The sequence below is a fragment of the Plecotus auritus genome (genome assembly GCF_963455305.1).
Source record: "Plecotus auritus genome assembly, chromosome: 9".
NCBI classification, from domain to species: domain Eukaryota; kingdom Metazoa; phylum Chordata; class Mammalia; order Chiroptera; family Vespertilionidae; genus Plecotus; species Plecotus auritus.
The window spans coordinates 59,909,489-59,926,462 of record NC_137783.1 but is presented as its reverse complement, the minus strand read 5'-3'; the positions used below and the strand labels follow the sequence as shown (position 1 = coordinate 59,926,462).

At 54.2% G+C, this 16,974-nt stretch overlaps 1 protein-coding gene across 1 annotated transcript in view; it reads left to right on the top strand.

Annotated features, from left to right (window-relative positions):
• WDFY4 (WDFY family member 4) overlaps positions 1-10,096 on the top strand; it is a gene marked incomplete at its 5' end in the record, with an annotated part of 233,604 nt that extends 223,508 nt beyond the window's left edge. Inside the window, 5 exons of the mRNA XM_080688457.1 lie at positions 2,504-2,683; positions 4,518-4,700; positions 6,750-6,834; positions 9,006-9,117; positions 9,656-10,096. Of these exons, the coding sequence (XP_080544583.1) occupies positions 2,504-2,683; positions 4,518-4,700; positions 6,750-6,834; positions 9,006-9,117; positions 9,656-9,722 (627 nt within the window). The 3' untranslated portion in view covers positions 9,723-10,096. The remainder of the gene's footprint in view (positions 1-2,503; positions 2,684-4,517; positions 4,701-6,749; positions 6,835-9,005; positions 9,118-9,655) is intronic.
• Positions 10,097-16,974: the final 6,878 nt, after the last annotated feature.

Genomic DNA, 16,974 nt, shown 5'->3' with positions numbered 1-16,974 from the left:
CAGTGAGGCGCAGTGAGCAGCATGGCGCTCCTGCCTGGCCGCAGTGCATGTTGCTCCTTCATTCCCATCCGCTGCTGTGTCCCAGGGCTGTGTTTTATTCCAGAGTGAGGTGAAGCCTGCATTACCCCGTGGACTATCCCCTCTCCCAGGCTGCACTTGGGAATAGTGAGAGGTACAGCCCAACTCCAAACTGGCTGCGGGGAGCCAGGGAAGCAGGCCTCCCACCGTGGCCCCAGGCCCCTCGGTAGTGCAGATGCTCCGTGAAGCCCACTAACAGCATAGCATGGAATTTACCCTCCTCCCCAGTCAGGAGGAAAGGGTGTGGCAGTCCTTCTAAGCACAATCAAACCCCGTACCAGGGCTTTGGAGTCCCCAGACTACCAGCTGCTGAGCAGCGAGATCTGTCCCCAACTGGTAAACAGAGAAGTCATCGTTAAATAGCGCCATAGACAGACTTTGAAATTGTTTTATTTTAAAAGAGATTACACCATTAAAGACAAATTTCAAATTCACTTCAAAGCAGAATGATTCTCTGTAATCCCCATAGAAGTTGTCACTGGCCCTGCGACCACCCAGGCGCACACATTCATGCCATCCTGATAAGTATGTGGATGTGCTTAGTCCATGTCCCCCCAGCCTATCAAGTTGTTTTTGCTCTTCTACAGTCTCTATAATTCACATTTCATTTGTTCCCCAAAATTTCATTTCCATGGGATTACATTTCAGTTGGTTCATGGCCACCTACCGCAGTCCCGTCAACCACTGTTTCCAAGTGCGGATGGATTGGAACAGCGCGGCAGGCCACATCCTCCGCAAGTCGCTGATTGCTTCTGATGAATTGTTTCCTTGAGATACGTTTTAACTGGCGCAACTGTGGCGCAGTGACACACTGATTTCTGTAGCAGTCCCATTGCTTTGCGGTGCCTCCAACACTTAGCTAGGGGGGCTGGCTCGCCACAGCGTCCCGCAAGAAGAATCATTTTCAGAGGTCTTCATTTATTTAACTTTTGCGACTTCGCTTAGGTATAAGATGACATAACGAGGCTATTTTAACTGACCGTGTAGAGAAGTGTTCCTCTGAGGAACAAAGGAACTGGTTGAGGACACATTGAAACCCTCTCTGGTTTCCCAGGCCTTTCCAGGGGGCTGGTGCTGGCTGCCTTTGTGAGTCGGGTGCGTGTGTGTGCTCTCCCCAGAGAGCAGCAGCCCGGCCCCACTAACCTGCACGTGCGGGCTCAGCGCTTCTCTCTCAGAACCCCAGCCTCACTCTGGCCACTGGCTGTCACTCTTTGGAGTCACTGTGTCCCTGTGGTCAGAACTGAGTCATCAGACTTAGCTCACCCTGAGAAGACAGCCAGAAAGCTCACGCCAAACCCCCCACTTTCCTCTATTCAGATGGTTTCCGTGTTCCCTTATGACCCGGATCCTCCGTGGGCCACGCCCAGAACCTTCTACCACCATTCGGTGGTGCCACATTAGGTTCCACTGAGGACACACGGAAATCCGAGGAAGAACTTGTCATTGTGTGACCAGGCAGGTGACAGCTTTGACCCAAATGAGCGCGGCGGTCTGTTCTGAAGATGGAGGTTTACCACTAGGGAAGCGGTGACCACATCTCAGACGGCCACCTCCACATCTGATTCCGGAGGAGAGAGGCACGTGTGTGTGCAGCAGCTTCACATCACCCACCCGAGCCTCTGGTGGTTATGACCACGCCCACACCAGTAGCACTTCCCAACTCCTGGGACGTGTCTCTAGGGAACAAGCCCTCTGGCCAGATCTGGACACATAACCATCCACGAACCAGGCCTGACCCTGCACAGGCCAAGCTGAGGGGCTGAGCCCGGGCTGGAGTCACCCACTGCCTCATGGCCAGACTGGCTCTGAACCTGGTTCCATTGGACTTGCAAAGTCACCTTCTGTTAACTATGACCTATGCTCCCTGCTTTCTTCAGGGTCATGTGCATTTCTGGAGACCCTCAGTGTGGTGCCCAAACTTGAGTGTGTGTGAAAGTTCCCTGGAGGGTTTGTGAAGACCTGGGGGTGGGGCTCCCTGGAGTTTCTAACTTGTAGGTCTGGGGGAGGGCCCAAGGGTCTGCCTTTGCCACCAGCTCCCAGCGATGTGGATGATGCTGGCTGGGGTACACACGTAAATAGCGCCCTTGCCCGTTAGCAGTAGCACCTGCTGCCCAGGACGAGAGACACATATGGGGGATAGAGCACAGGTGCTGCCGCCTCTGCTGGGTTATGATAAAGGGACACCGCTCCTCCCAGCAGGGCCCCAACCCGGGGACAGATGGAACTGAGGGCAGCCATGTGTGCACACACACTCACACACACATTCACACACACAGTCACATACCCCACGGGCTCTGAAATCACTGAATCACTCCACCTCTGCTTCCTCACCTGGAGCCAGACAGTGAAAGGAAGGGTGGAGCATCTCACCAAGTAGCTGGACTACTGGCCCCGCCCCTAACCTGTGGTCCGGTCTCTTTTCCAGGCCTTGTACGGACATACCCAGGCTGTCACCTGCCTGGCAGCGTCAGTTACCTTCAGCATCCTGGTGAGTGGCGCCCAGGACTGCACCTGCATCCTGTGGGACTTAGACTACCTCACCCATGTGGCCCGCCTGCCTGCCCACCAGGAGGCCATATCTGCCGTGGCTATCAGTGACATCTCGGTGAGGCCCCCTTCTTACATCTGTGTCTTTGACATGTCTGGGAGCTCGGCTGTGTGCATGGTAGGTGATGCCCTCAAGAAACCCAGCTGCTGAGCACCTGGATGTTGAGAGTGCCCCAAATGTGCGAAGTATTCTCTACACAGCCAGAATGGAGCCATTAGCATGTGCAGCATGGGGTCTAGGTTTTATTTTGTGCTTATCTTCTCCCTCGGGGTAGTGGGGGCAGTGGGAGGTCTCTGCTCTGCATGGGGACCATGGAATATGGCAAGAGGTTGCCTTGGTGAGGAGTCGCTGGGCTTAATTCAGCTTGTTGACTGCAAATCAGCGTTGACTCAGCAGATGCTTCTGGTCTCCATGGCAGGAAGTGCTTCGTGTCTCTCCATGCTGGCTGCCTGTGGGTAAAGTGTGTGTGTGTGTGTGTGTGTGTGTGTGTGTGTGTGTGTGTGAGAGAGAGAGAGAGAGAGAGAGAGAGAGAGAGAGCGCTCAGTGTGAAGTTTCTCCCAAGCTAGAATCCCCATCATGGGGCATAGACTTCCCTGAGGATGCTGAGGCCCACATCTGCTCACAGAAAACCCCAGGGCTCCAGGGCATGGGCACAGCAGGAAAGAGGAACATGGGAGGGGGGGAGATGATGGCAGGTCTTCCTAGTGCCAACTTTGGCTGAAAATGGTGCTCTGGGTGGACTTGAATCCAAAATGAATGTTATGTGGGCAGATGGAGGCTGGATAGATGAGTGGATCGATGGAGAATGATGGATAGGTGAATGGATGGATGGATGGATGGGCAGATTGAGGGATGAATGGGTAGATGGATGGCAGAGGGATAGTTAGATGGATACATAGGTGTGCGGGTGGCTGGATATTTGGGTGAACTAGTAGGTGGATGGTGGAAGAATAGAAGGATGCTGGGTGAACAGATGAATGAGTGGGTGTATCAGGAAGGCACCAAACCTTGATCTGCAATAATGTAAAGCCTAGAATGAATGATGTCTCCAGACCTCAGAGAAGACTTATATCAGGACAACAACTTATTGAACTCAACTTGTCCAGAAGCCAACTTAGTTTACTAAGTACCTGCTGGTCCCAGTGCTCAGTGCTGGGCAGCCATGGTCTCTGGCCTCAGGCAGACTATACCAAACAATGAGGCAGGGACATGGGGGAGCCCAACCTGGGAGGCGGGGGAGAACACAGAGCTCCTGACCTCCCTCCTGTTGGTAAAGCAAGCTTCAAAGGCCTGGCGCTATGTATCCCTGTGACAGTGGCCACTAATCCACTGGACACAAATAAGACAAGGACTTGAGGAGCAAACACTCTGGGTATAAACATTTAGAAGATGCAGTGGGAAAATTTCTTCTCAGAAATTCCCTCCAGAGGGACGTTGTTCAACTTTATAAGCCACATGTAGCCATTTGAGCCTCTGTACTCTGCCCTCTACCAGGTAATGTCCAAAACTTCTTAGGGACAGGGATGGCCAGCCAGGTAGGCTCTGTGTATACCCCTGCCAGGCTAGACCCTGCCAGTCAGTATACTGCCAGGGAGAGAGCTGTGAGGAGTCCAAAGGTCAAGCCCACCAGCTTGTGCAGGGAAAGCAGTGTCCAAGCAAGCAGATGTTAAAAAGCTGGGCACTCACAGCTGCATGAGAACGCAGGGCAGACCCGAGTCAGCGGGGAAGAAGGGGGTGTCTCAGGAGGTCTTGGAGCACCTGGTTAGTTTTCAGAAGAAGGCGGTTTGAGGGTGCTTGGTGCACAGACTGAGAGGCTGAGCAAGTGGCTGAGCAGGAGACTGGGGGGCAGGCAGTGACCCCGCTTGGAGTGAAACCAGGTTTCCCTGCGCAGGGCACCATTGTCTCCTGTGCTGGAGCCCATCTGTCCCTGTGGAATGTCAACGGACAGCCCCTGGCCAGCATCACCACAGCCTGGGGCCCAGAAGGAGCCATAACCTGCTGCTGCATGGCAGAGGGGCCAGCATGGGACGCAAGCCACGCCATCATCACTGGAAGTCGAGATGGCATGGTCCGGGTAGGTGTGTCGGGTGAGATGAGGGCACAGTACAAGAATGTGTTCATCTTTATTCTGCTCCCTTCTTTCAATGGTCTGAATCTGCAGGCTGCATGAGACCATTCCAGACCAGGTCCCTGTAGCAAGTGAGGGCAAAGACAAGGCTCTTTCCAATATGCATGTATAATTTATACAGACATACTCTCACATAATGAAATAAGCATTTATCATAAGGTATGAAAGTTGAATGGCCAAATGCATAAGAACATAGCCCAGTGCTAAAAAGAGATATTTGGACCATTCATTAATCTGTTCACCCACTTGTCCATTCATCTACCCATCCAACTATTTATCTCTCTACCTACCCATCTATCTATCCATTCATCCATCCACGCATCTATCCATCCATCCAATAAAAGATCCACCCATCTACCCAACTATTTATCTCTCTCCTTCCTCCATTCCTCCCTTCCTTCCTTCTTTCCTTCCTTCCTTTTTCCCTTTGTTCTTTCCATCCATGTATCTATCCTCCCATCTACCCTTCCATCCATACATCTATGAATCTATTCAGCCACCCAATGGTTTGTCCAACTACTCATCCATCCATCCATCCATCTATCCATCCATCCATGTAACAGTCATTGAACTCTGGCTCTGTGCCAGTCACTTTATATAAGCCATAGGGCACACAGACAGTAATGATAAACAGGTCAGTGTCCTCAGACACTCATATTCCAGAAGAGGGGACAAACAGAAAATATACTGATGTGATTTGTGCTATCATTAGGATCATTGAAATGTGCTATGGATCCTCTGAGGGGGGCCGTGGAGAGAAAAAGCCAAGAAGCCAAGAAGGGGAGGAGATATAAACATTGAGGTGGAAAGAATAGGTTGGGAAAAACAAAATACAGGTGATTTTTTCGCGACTGACAGGAAGGAAGGATGAAGGAATGAGTAAAGATAAAAAACAAGAGGCGCACTCAAAAAACTGTCAATTGAATTCTACAGTTTATGAAAGGAAATGTTAATGGAATACTACAAGGTATTCAAGAAATGCCAATTGAATTCTATAAACATTTAGAAAGTTCGCTCTTTTAGCCTTGCCCTCCGGAGGCCTCTGCATTCAGTCTCAGAATCATCATGGAGATGACGCATCAGGAAGCAGAATGGCTAACATGGTGGATATTCTGAGAGGAGAGTGCATTTATTTCCAACAGAGGAGACATCAGAGGAGGTGGCATTTCAACTGATTTCCAAAGATAAGGGAAAGTCAGAGAGTCTGGAGGAGGCCACACAGTGGGGGCCAGCTGCACGGACAGGAGAGACGAGGCTGAGGAGTCCCCTTACAGGTCCCATCTGTGGCCGAGGGACACGGGGTCTTTGCAGAGAGCAGGGTGTCCTGAGCTGGCTGAAGGGCGAGGAGGCCACAGGTCTGCGCTTGGTGGCACATGGTCCACATGGTCAGGCAGAGGACCCGGGCTGGCTGAGCATCAGGTGCATTTTTTCATGGGCTCCCCCATCGCTCAGCATAGCCCAGAGCTCTGCATGGGCTGCTGTGGAACTCACAGAAGCATCTATGCATTTAAGTGGAGGCTGGTCCTTGTCCTTCAGCAACAGAAGTCCAGACTCAGCAAGTGCAAGCCCTATGTGGTCAGCCTGAGGGCACTGACAGCATGGCTCGGACCAGGGTCAGGATGGAGGCCCAGCTGCTGAGTGGTGAAGGGGACCCCAGGGGGCGTGGCAGAGGGATGAGATGGCATTAGCTAAGTAACTTGGTTACATACTGGCTGCTGAGCCTTGTCCTTGTAGGTCAAGGGTGGAGGGAGATGTACTGTGAGCACACAGGGGTGGTGAGGGAGCCATCCGAGCTGCAGCTTGGCTAACGATTTGCACAGGGAAGCTGGATCCTAAGCAACCTTTTCCTCAAGAATACATGAACATCAGTGGTGACAAGGCATCCTGCCTCCCCTCCCCGGAGGGTCCCTCCTCCCCGCTGTGATGGAATGGGATGGGCCCTGAGCCTGCAGACAGACCACTTCCCCTGCCCATGGCGTTTTCTCCTTTCAACAGATTTGGAAGACTGAGGACATGAAGGGGTCTGTTCCTGGGCAGGTGGCACCGGAGGAGCCCTCGGCTCTGCCCAGCAGCCCGAAAGGTAGGTGCCCCACCAGGGGTGCAGCAAGGCGCCTTTGCTCGCTCAATCCTCCCTCTCCTGTCCCCTCCTCAGCCCGAGGGCTGCAGCTCCCCCCAGGCCATGGAGCCCAGGGAAGCCACTTAGTCTCTCCGACCTGCGGTGCTGGGGAGACAGGAGCATGGTTTACTGCCGGAGACTGTGGGGTGTGCAGCAGATGGAGAAGCTCTGCTGAGTGGTGGCCTAGGCCTCAGCCTTCAGGGACTGTGAGCTCGGGCGCATGGTTTGGCTGTGTGAACAGGGGAGGTGGTGGTTGTCCGGGCCTCCTGAGCATCTGGAGGGCCACACCTTGCAGCGCTTGACTCTCTCTCCACCTGCCTGGATGGCTCTGCAATGTTCAACTCCCCAGCCAGGGTCTGGTCCAGCTGGAGAGCCAGGATCCAGGCAGGAACAGGGAGGGGTCGCGCCGTATCCCCAGGGAGAGGAAAGTCATAGGCCCAGCCTGCCCGGTTCATCCTGGTGCACCCCACCAGCTCCCCACGGCGAGTTCCTCACACTGGCTCTGAGGGTCATCGCATCAGCATCACCCAGGAGGTTTATTAAAATGCAGAGCCAGGTCCTGTGCCCAGCCCAGCCCAGCCCCCGGGAAAGATTGGGGCTGTTAGGGTTTCTGTGTCTGTCAAGTGCCCAGGTGGTTCTTGGCACGCACCCCAGGATGAGAACCACTGCTCGGAGCAGAGACTCTTTGGGTTGGGGTAGAAAATGTGTCCTCCTGCTGTGACTAAGTCCCCAGCACCACGCCACCACAGTGTCATTGCCATGCCTAAGGGAGAGCGGACACAAGCAGCCGCACAGGGCACACAGTCCGTGCATTCTCAGTCCTCGTGTCAGCCCTTGCAGTAGACGTCTCCATGACAGTATGAGAAAGAAGAAAACTGAGGTACAGAGAGGTTCAGTAACTAGCCCAAAGTTACCCAGAAGCACATGACCACTGTCCTTCACTCCTGCCACCAGGGCAGATGTGACCACTGCCGGGTAACCTCCATCACAGCTCATGTCAGGGAACCACGGTCACCACTGCCGGATCGTCTCCTCTGCCAGGAGCTCAGCACCCACCTTATCCTCCACGCTGAGCCAAGCTTAGAGTTAGCAGATGCAGGTGAAGGCTCACAAGCCTCAGCCAGTGCATGTCTTGTGCTCATAATATTGCTCAAAATTGATAGTCAGAAAGGGGCCAGGATCGGGCATGACACACGGATATGTGCATATGTGTCCCGTGTCCTCAGGTGCCATAGGGGCAGGAGGAGAGCCTTGAAGATATGAGGCACTGCACCCGTGTGCCCGTTCTCTAACTTCTGTCTGGAAGCTGTTTACTTGTCAGTGGCAGCAGGACCTGCCAGTTGAGTCAGTTTATCTGAGGAGCCCCTCAGAGATTTGACTCAGTCTGGAATATAAAAGTGCTCGGGGCCAGCTGGTTGCTCAGACTTGTCCGCAGTACACATGCATACGCATGTCCTGGTGCACAGGCTGCCTGCACACCCACCAGCCACCTGGGACCATGGGACAGCTGCCTCATTCCCTCCCAGACGCCAACCGAGTGGCTTCACAGGGACAGACGCAGCTGAGGTCTCTCCATCGCGCCTCCACACTGAAGGAATTACTGTCTGCCCCCAAATGCGGCCATTAAAATGAGTGAAGTAACAATCATTGAGTTATATTTTTTGAAAAAACATTCTCAGCATTTAATTATTGGTTGTGGTGTGAGAGGATTTAGATAAGTTGATAAAGCCAACTTTATGTAATTTATTTTTACTAGGCAATTAAGGGCTGCATTACATCCTGGCAGCAAGGTATTGTGGGGTATCTTATTAAGCATAAAGCCAGTAAACACTGATGAACAATTTTGCTGAACTAGGCATGCAATTTAGAAAGCAATAATACACAAATCCAATTTGGTCCACCATGGATACGAGGCACGTCAGCACATGTAACTATCACAGCCGGCAAATTAAATTGGGACGGCCCTTTTTGCAACAGCACAGGCCAAGATTAAATATATTTTCCCCTCAATTTAGCAAGTTGCTGACCACAAATATAAATATGTGTGTGTGTGTGTGGCCCTCGTGTGGGTGCACACGTGCATGTGTGTGAAGCCACTTGGGCTTGCTAACTGTGCTCTCGCACGCTCCCCACAGGTCACAGGTGCGAGAAGAATCTTGCCCTGTGCAGAGAGCTGGACATCAGTGTTGCTTTGACAGGGAAGCCCAGCAAGACCAGCCCTGCGGTGACAGCTCTGGCCATGTCCAGGTAACCACAGCTTGGCTTCTGCAGGCCTCCAGCAGAGGGCGCTGTGGCCACCCCGGGGAAAGTCTGCACCTGACTCAGGCAGCCTCACTGTGGGACCCAGGAGGGCCCACCATGCACAGGACTCAGGTCGGGTGGCCATGCGGGGCCCTCGGAAATGTACTTTAGCACATACATGTCCCTGCTCTCTCTCATTGACACCCATGAATCCACAGAGAAATCCAAAAGGTAAAAGTAAATTGCTTTGTGATTTTATCCTAAAGAGGACCTTTTCCTGAGGCCCACTGCCGATTGCATTGTTTATCCTATTAATGCCGGGAGGGCTCTGACCCAATACAGAATAGCTACGTGTCAGAGGCCACACGGTCCCGGCTGCATCTCAGCACCGGAAGCACCTGGGGAAGCCGGAGGAAACGGCAGGGCCCAGGTGGAAGCAGGGGCAGGCTCTCGGTGGGGACTGCAACCTCCATGCTGGCCATTTCCTGGCTGTGGCTGGGATAAGCTTCCTCTAACACTCCTGTCTCTTCTTTCTCTTCCCAAGAAACCAGACCAAGCTCCTGGTAGGCGATGAGAAGGGGAGAATATTCTGCTGGTCGGCAGAGGGGTAGGAAGGAAGAGATGGCGGTGGCCCGGGCGCAGCAGCCGTGGCAGCTGTAGGGAGGAAGCTGTGCCTGGATGCCTCCCCTCTGCCCGGCCCCCGAGGAAGGCTGGCTGCCCCAGAGCCCCCGGAGTGCCAGCCTCTCCAGAGCCCCCGGGACCTCGGCCTTGCCCTGCACCATCGTGGGCTTTTACAGATGGGTAGGAGCTCAGGGCTCCTGTGAACAGCATGCTGGCAGCCGGGACCCTGACGCCGCCTGCACACCAATCACATGGGATCGCCTTTCAAAGAGCTTGTTGCATTAGAAAAAATGGGGTTGCCTACAGGAAACTAATGGGAAATACTGTGTTGTCTTTATTTTATTAAAATGACTATTTTCCAAGTGTTTAGCTCCTGAGTGTAAAGTCGCCACCCTCTCCAGGCAGCCCTTTGCATCTCTCTCCTTAGGAAGCCCGAGCCTCAGGGAAGCCACCCTCCTCCTCCTTTGTCAGCCCCTCCAGTGGTCTTGCTGCCCTGCCGGGCCTCACGGGGAGTGAAGGGCCTCACTCAAGCAGGGTCCTCAAACTTTTTAAACAGGGGGCCAGTTCACTGTCCCTCAGACCGTTGGAGGGCCGGACTATAGTTTAAAAAAACTATGAACAAATTCCCATGTGCACTGCGGGCCCGGAACGAGTTGGCTGCTAAGCAGGACAGGCAGCGGCACCCGGCGGGCTGGATAAATGTCCTCGGCGGGCTGCATGTGGCCCGCGGGCCATAGTTTGAGGACCCCTGCTCAAGAGGCTTCTGTGGCTGAGGCACAGGTCTCGGACATGAGGCTGCCCAGTATAGGCACAGGGCATCCACCTGCAGGGCCAGCCCACCAAGGCCTGCCCGCTCGGCTCTGCACCCACAGCGGTGGGGGTCCCGGCCATGCCCTGGCATGGCAGGCTCTTCCCAGGGCCCATCCCTCCATGGAGGCCGAGGGCCACAGTCCACATGGCGATTAGAGCTGGAGCTGCTCCTGGGAAAACTTGGATGCCAGGTGACCACTTCTCTCCACTGAGCAAGGGGCCCTCTGAGGAGTTCCAGTCCCTTTGTGCCGGATCACTGTGGGCTCAGTCGTTGGGCATGGAGGGCCTCCCCTCACGTGATTGTCCGCTCCCAGCAGCCTTCAGAACTCCTGAGGGACGCACCTGCCTCTCGAGGACGCCCAGCTCAGGCGGTGCACAGGGACGAGGGCGCTGAGCTCCTTAGCGCCGTCTCCCCTCCCTGGACTTCTCCTCTAGGGAATCTGGGTCATTCCCATGTTCCTATAAGCCATGCACAGCCCTGAGACCCCGCCAATCTAGCTCAGTCCTGGGATGGCAAGAAAGGGGCCTGGTGTCTGATGGCTCCAGGGGCAGTGAGTGAATTTAGAGATAACTGCAGAAGTAGAAGTGGTGTGTAGCTATGTCCAGAACAGTGATGAGGGCAGTTAGAAAACAGTGACCTGTCTGTAAACGTGGAAGTACCTGCAAAGAGAAGGTGGCGGAGGAGACACAGCTCCAGGTCAGGGCACTGCCCCTCAGAGGAGAGGGCTGACCCGGCCAAGGATCGGCCGCCCCACACTGTCTGCAGGCACTATTAGTTCACACGCCTTTCCGCCTCCTCGTCTGTCTAGGCTGCACCAGACGGCCCCAAACTGAGGAACAGACAGCACCCCTCCCCGGGAAGGCCAAGAACCAGGGTCGTAAACCCAAGGCTGGCTGCTGTCCTGCTCCAAACGCGAGCCACAGTGCTGGTCCACGTGGAACAGAGCACTGGCCCATGTGAACGGTGCCCTGGCCCATGTGAACAGCGTGCTGGCCCACGTGGAACGGTGCACTGGCCCATGTGAATGGTGCCCTGGCCCATGTGGAACAGCATGCTGGCCCATGTGAATGGCACCCTGGCCCACATGGAACGGCGCACTGACCCAAAGGCTCTCTTGGGCACATTCACTCAACAAGCCTTTCCGAGCACTGGCCTTGGCTTCCCAATATCATTGGGGGGAGGGGGAATAGTGTCAGATCTTGCTGCAAACAAGGGTGACTTGAGGGGAAGAGCTGTAGGGGAGACATTCATGCCTTGGGGAAGGCGTGGGTGGCATCCCGGCTGCCGCAGCAAAGCACCGCCAGCTGGGAGATGACACCATCTCTCATCTCTCAGGCGGAGGAGGTGTCACAGAGTTTTCCCTCCTTGGCTTGTAGACGGTGGTCTTTTCCCTGCGTCCTCACGCAGCCTTTCCTTTGTAACTGTCTGTGTCCAAATGTCTCCTTTTGTAAGGACACCAGTCAGATTGGATTGGGTCTCGCCCTAATAATGTCAATTTAACTTACCTCCTGACAGATGCCATCTCCAAATAGGGTCAAATCTGTGATACTGGCGATCAGGAGTTCAACACGCGAGCTCCAGAGGGACAATTCAGTGGACAACTCGGTCTATAACACTGGCTGGAGGAGGTGGCCCTAGATCAGGAGCTGGGCGGGCAGGCAGGGCTTGGCCTCGCTGAAATGGGAAGCAGGGCATTATAGGAAGAAGGGCAGCACTGGCAGAGACCCAGGGCCCATGGCTGGAGGCAGGAAGAGCCAATGGGCAAAGACAGGGGGCAAGGTGCCAGCACTTGCTCTAGGCTGAGGGCTGGAGGCCGGTGATGGGCAAGGTGAGGGGAGTGAGGTGTAGAGCTGGAACGTCCACCCCCTGGCTCCATCCCAGTGCGCGGCTCACAGGAGATGCTCCAGAGCACTGCTTCGTCTCTGAGCGTGAATGAGTGAGCCGTGGCGGGAGACACGCAGAGGTGGTGGTTCTGGGGGAAGGAATAACTCTGAGTGGTGGCAGGTCTGGGCACAGGCCCTTCCACAGGCAGGAGTGAGGAAGGTGGGAAGAGATTCGAGGAAACTGGTGGGGATGTCCTGGTGGGACCAGGCTGCAGTTGAGGATGATGGCAGCAGCCTGGGGGTAAACTGGTCAATGCCACCCATGGAGCTGGGAGCCTGGAGGAGCGAAACTGCTCAGCACACAGGTCCCAAGGGGCGGGCACCCAGGGCCTTCACTGCAGACTTGGTCACCCTGGGCTCCGCCGGGTTAGAATGGTCTGTGGGCAGATCTGTGGGGGAGCCTCGGCTGGGGAACAGAGGAGCCCCAGGTGTAGGTCCAGAGTCTAAATGTTCGCGGCAGCTGAGGGCCAGTGGCTCCCGCTGGCCTCAGTATTCAGGGGCCGGGCATCTATGACTGGCCCCTGATGGCTGCCAGTGATGGAGAGAAGCCCAGGGCAGTGGCCTAAGGGCTGGTCAGGGGAGAGAGAGCAGGATCATAGCAGGGCCCCCAGCAGCACAGCCAGGCAGAGGCCAGGAGCTCCGGCTCCCTGGGCTGAGATCCAGGGCCCTGTGGATCCAGGCTGCTGGAATCCCACGTACAGTGGGGACGAGGAGACCCAGAGCAGCCTGGCACCCAGAGAGTGCATGCGAGGACAGGGAGGTGCAATGAGGGTCATGGGCACGAGCAGTGCCGGCCAGGCAACCTGAGCTCCATTCCCAGCATCCCCACTGCCTGCCAACAACAGCCCCAGTTTCTGTTTCTGTAAAACCGGATCACAGTGTCTGCCTGCTGGCTTGTGAGGAGACTGAAATCACATCTGGTTATTTATGGGGGGCGAAGCAGTGACAAGCTGCCTACTTGGACACAGTGCAATCTTTCATCATACCATGTTGTGGAGTGAGCGCAAGTGAACGACCACTGGAGTCCAGACCAAATGAAAATTTAGGGAGCCTTTATTAGCCAGCCAGCTGGCCAGCCGGCGACTGCTCTGCCTTTCTCCACGCAGGGAGTCCAGAAAGCAGCCCCGACCCTTTGTGCAGGACCACTTTTAAGCTCATTAACCACATCCTGTTTTTGCAGAGCAGGAAATTTAAGACAAAACAGTTTTTCCCAAGCAACGTCAGGATCATGCAATTGACAACCATGTTATTCACAGGGTCATCCTGTTCTTCAGAAAGCTGACAGTGTTCTATAAAAGAAGGCCTCCGTGCTGGGAAGGGGACATGAGACCATATCTCAAGGCCTGGCCTGGTGTCAGCACTGACAACTCTATCTGGGGCATAGTCCACGGCCTCTCTGGAATGGTAGTAGTAAGCATGCTCAAAAATTCCCACTCTCCAACACCACCTATCTGTTCTCCTGGCTGACCCAGGCCCTGGGGCAGAACCCGAGACCAAGAAAGACACTGCTAGTGCCCGGGAAGCCCCCTGCCTGGGCCCAGGGATGGCATTGCTTTGGGAACATCCAAAATGCAAGTCTAGGTCAGATCTCTGGTCCCAGGGAACCTGGTCCCTGTGCTGGGGCGGAAGCCACAGTCTGCACGCTGAAGGTCTCCCACTTCAGGCCCCCCCCCTTGGAGATACTCTGGGGTAGACGGTGACAGGAGCCCACTGCTGCCCACCCTGCAGTCTCAGGGCAGGTGGCTTGTGAGGGGCCAGGGACCCCTCATTCCACTCACTTTCACGAGCTCAGCCTGAGACAGAAGCAGGCCCAACTCTCTCCCGGCTGAGCTCCCCCCTCAGAACTTCTGAGTAACTGGGGGTGGCTGGGATGGCTGACCCGCCACCACCAGCAGCCATGCCATAGACAGTGCTCCCACCCGGGGACAGCTCAGCTCTCCTTGTTCAGACCTGCACTGCCTTCCACCCACGCTTCCTGCAATGCTCACCCGGCCTCTCTCTGAGCTCTGAGCTTGGGGGACAGAAGCCCAGGCCCTGGAAGCCACTCAGGACGGCAACTGCCTCCCCCACGCTCGGCCAGAAGCCGGGGGCAGAGAACTCGAGATTGGATGTGACCACATTAGCATGCAGCCAAGCAGGATGCATTTGAGGAGAAATGGACTCTTCGTATGAAAATCCTGATGAAATTTGTTTTACATAAAATCAAATCTCTCTAAAACCAAATCAGTTTTGCTTTAGTAAGTTCTGGGTACACATGACAGGCTGAGATGGGGGCGGGGAGTGTGTGTGTATGTGTTCAAGAGTGTGTGGTTTGCCCTAACTGGTTTGGCTCAGTGGATAGAGCGTTGGCCTGTGGACTGAAGGGTCCCAGGTTCAATTCCGGTCAAGGGCATGTACCTTGGTTGCGGGTACATTCCCGGTAGGGGGTGTGCAGGAGGCAGCTGATCAATGTTTCTCTCTCATTGATGTTTCTAACTCTCTATCCCTCTCCCTTTCTCTCTGTTAAAAAGCAATAATATTAAAAAAAAAAAAAAAAAAAAAAAGAGTGTGTGGTTTTCATTTCACTCCATGGCTGCTGCAGCGCCTTCACAATGTCCCCCGCCCTAGTACCCAGTGTCCCTTGAATTGTCTCTTCCCCCCGCTCTCTGAAAGCGCAGAGAACGCTGCATCCTGGTCCTGCTCTGAGATCTCTTTCTGTCCCAAACCAGTTGACTCAGACATTCCTGTCCAAGAACCTTCACTGCCAGTAGCCGAAAATGCATCATCATAAATAAACTGCTCTGCAAAGACAGAGTGTCCAGTGCCACAGTGCTGCCAGGCCCGGCAGCCCTGCCGTCGTCACCTGGCAGCGGGCACTGCGGGTTCTCATGGACACCAGGGTGATGGCCTTCGTTAACTACCCATCCACGCAACTGTTCCCTGGTTAGCTACCCATCTTCACAGCTGTTTCTTGGTTAAATACCCATCCACTCAGCTGTTCCCTGGTTAACTATATATCCATGCAGCTGTTCACTGCTTATCCACCCATGCAGCTGTTCGCTGGTTAACTACCCATCCACTTGGCTGTTCCCTGGTTAACTACCCATCCATGCAGCTGTTCTCTGGCTAACTACCCATCCACTCGGCTGTTCCCTGGTTAACTACGCATCCTCGCAGCTGTTCCCTGGTTAACTATCCATCCATGCAGCTGTTCGCTGGTTAAGTATCCATCCATGCAGCTGTTCCCTGGTTAACTATCCATCCTTGCAGCTGTTCCCTGGTTAACTATACATCCACGCAGCTGTTCCCTGGTTAACTACCCATCCATGCAGCTGTTCCCTGGTTAACTACCCATCCATGCAGCTGTTCCCTGGTTAACTACCCATCCATGCAGCTATTCCCTGGTTAACTACCCATCCATGCAGCTATTCCCTGGTTAACTACCCATCCACGCAGCTGTTCTCTGGTTAATTACCCATCCATGCAGCTGTTTCCTGGTTAATTACCATCCATACAGCTGTTCGCTGGTTAACTATCCTCCCACACAGCTGTTCACTGGTTAACTATCCACCCACACAGCTGTTCGCTGGTTTGCTCACTCACTCACTCACACACTCATTTACTCACTTGTCCGGGACCCTGAGCATCCCAAGTCAGGCTGGGCTCAGTGGAGAGAGGTTATGCCTGGGCACAAACCCCTGAAACTTAATTCTGAGGGCCTAGGCCATGGACCCTGGGACTCTGCCCTTCACAGAGGGGGCAGGAAAGGGGCTTGTCCAAGGTCAATGGCAGAGCCTAGTCAGGGCTCTGTGGAACCGGGGCCTCCTGCTCCTGGGGGGCCGCAGGCAGATCGCAGTCTAAACCGCCTCCCATGGGCCCTGGAGCCCGGCGCTGTCCTGTTGGCCATGCCTGGGTTTCAAAGAGCAGCTGTGCTGCCCACCTCACAACAAAAGGCAAAGGAGGCTTTGGAGGACTAAAAAGAGTTTCCTACCCACCCACACAGCTTTGTGTGGAGAGACCAGCTTACATGCCTCTTGTGACAAGAAGCTCACTCTCAGAAGACAACGCCCACGACACTGAGGCCATCCTCCCTCATGATCACAAGCTGCAGCCACTGTAGGAGCCCCTGGTGCAGAGGCCATGAGACCTGCACTCAGGACCCTGTTCTGCATCCGTGGCCCCAGCAGTTCTAGCTTCTTGCTGTTGCTTTGTAAAAGTGGAGTAATAGTTACTGACCTCAAGATTGTTGTGAAGATTAAATGCGATAATGTGTGCACAGTTCCTAAAACAGAGCAGGGTCTCAGAAAATACTAATCATTTATTATCATTATTACTATTAATGTGGTTTCTCACTACAGGCCCAGTAAGGGAATAATGAATTTCATTCTCTTCTCTCCTCTCTCCTCTTTGAGAAATTATACCTTCATTCATATATTCCCAAGTTTTCTCAGTCCCTTACTACCCTCTGATTTTCTATATCACTTGTACCAATTACCAATCTATCTACACTAATAAAAGAGAAATATGTAAATTGACCATCACTTCGCAACGCCAACCGCCAATCAGGAG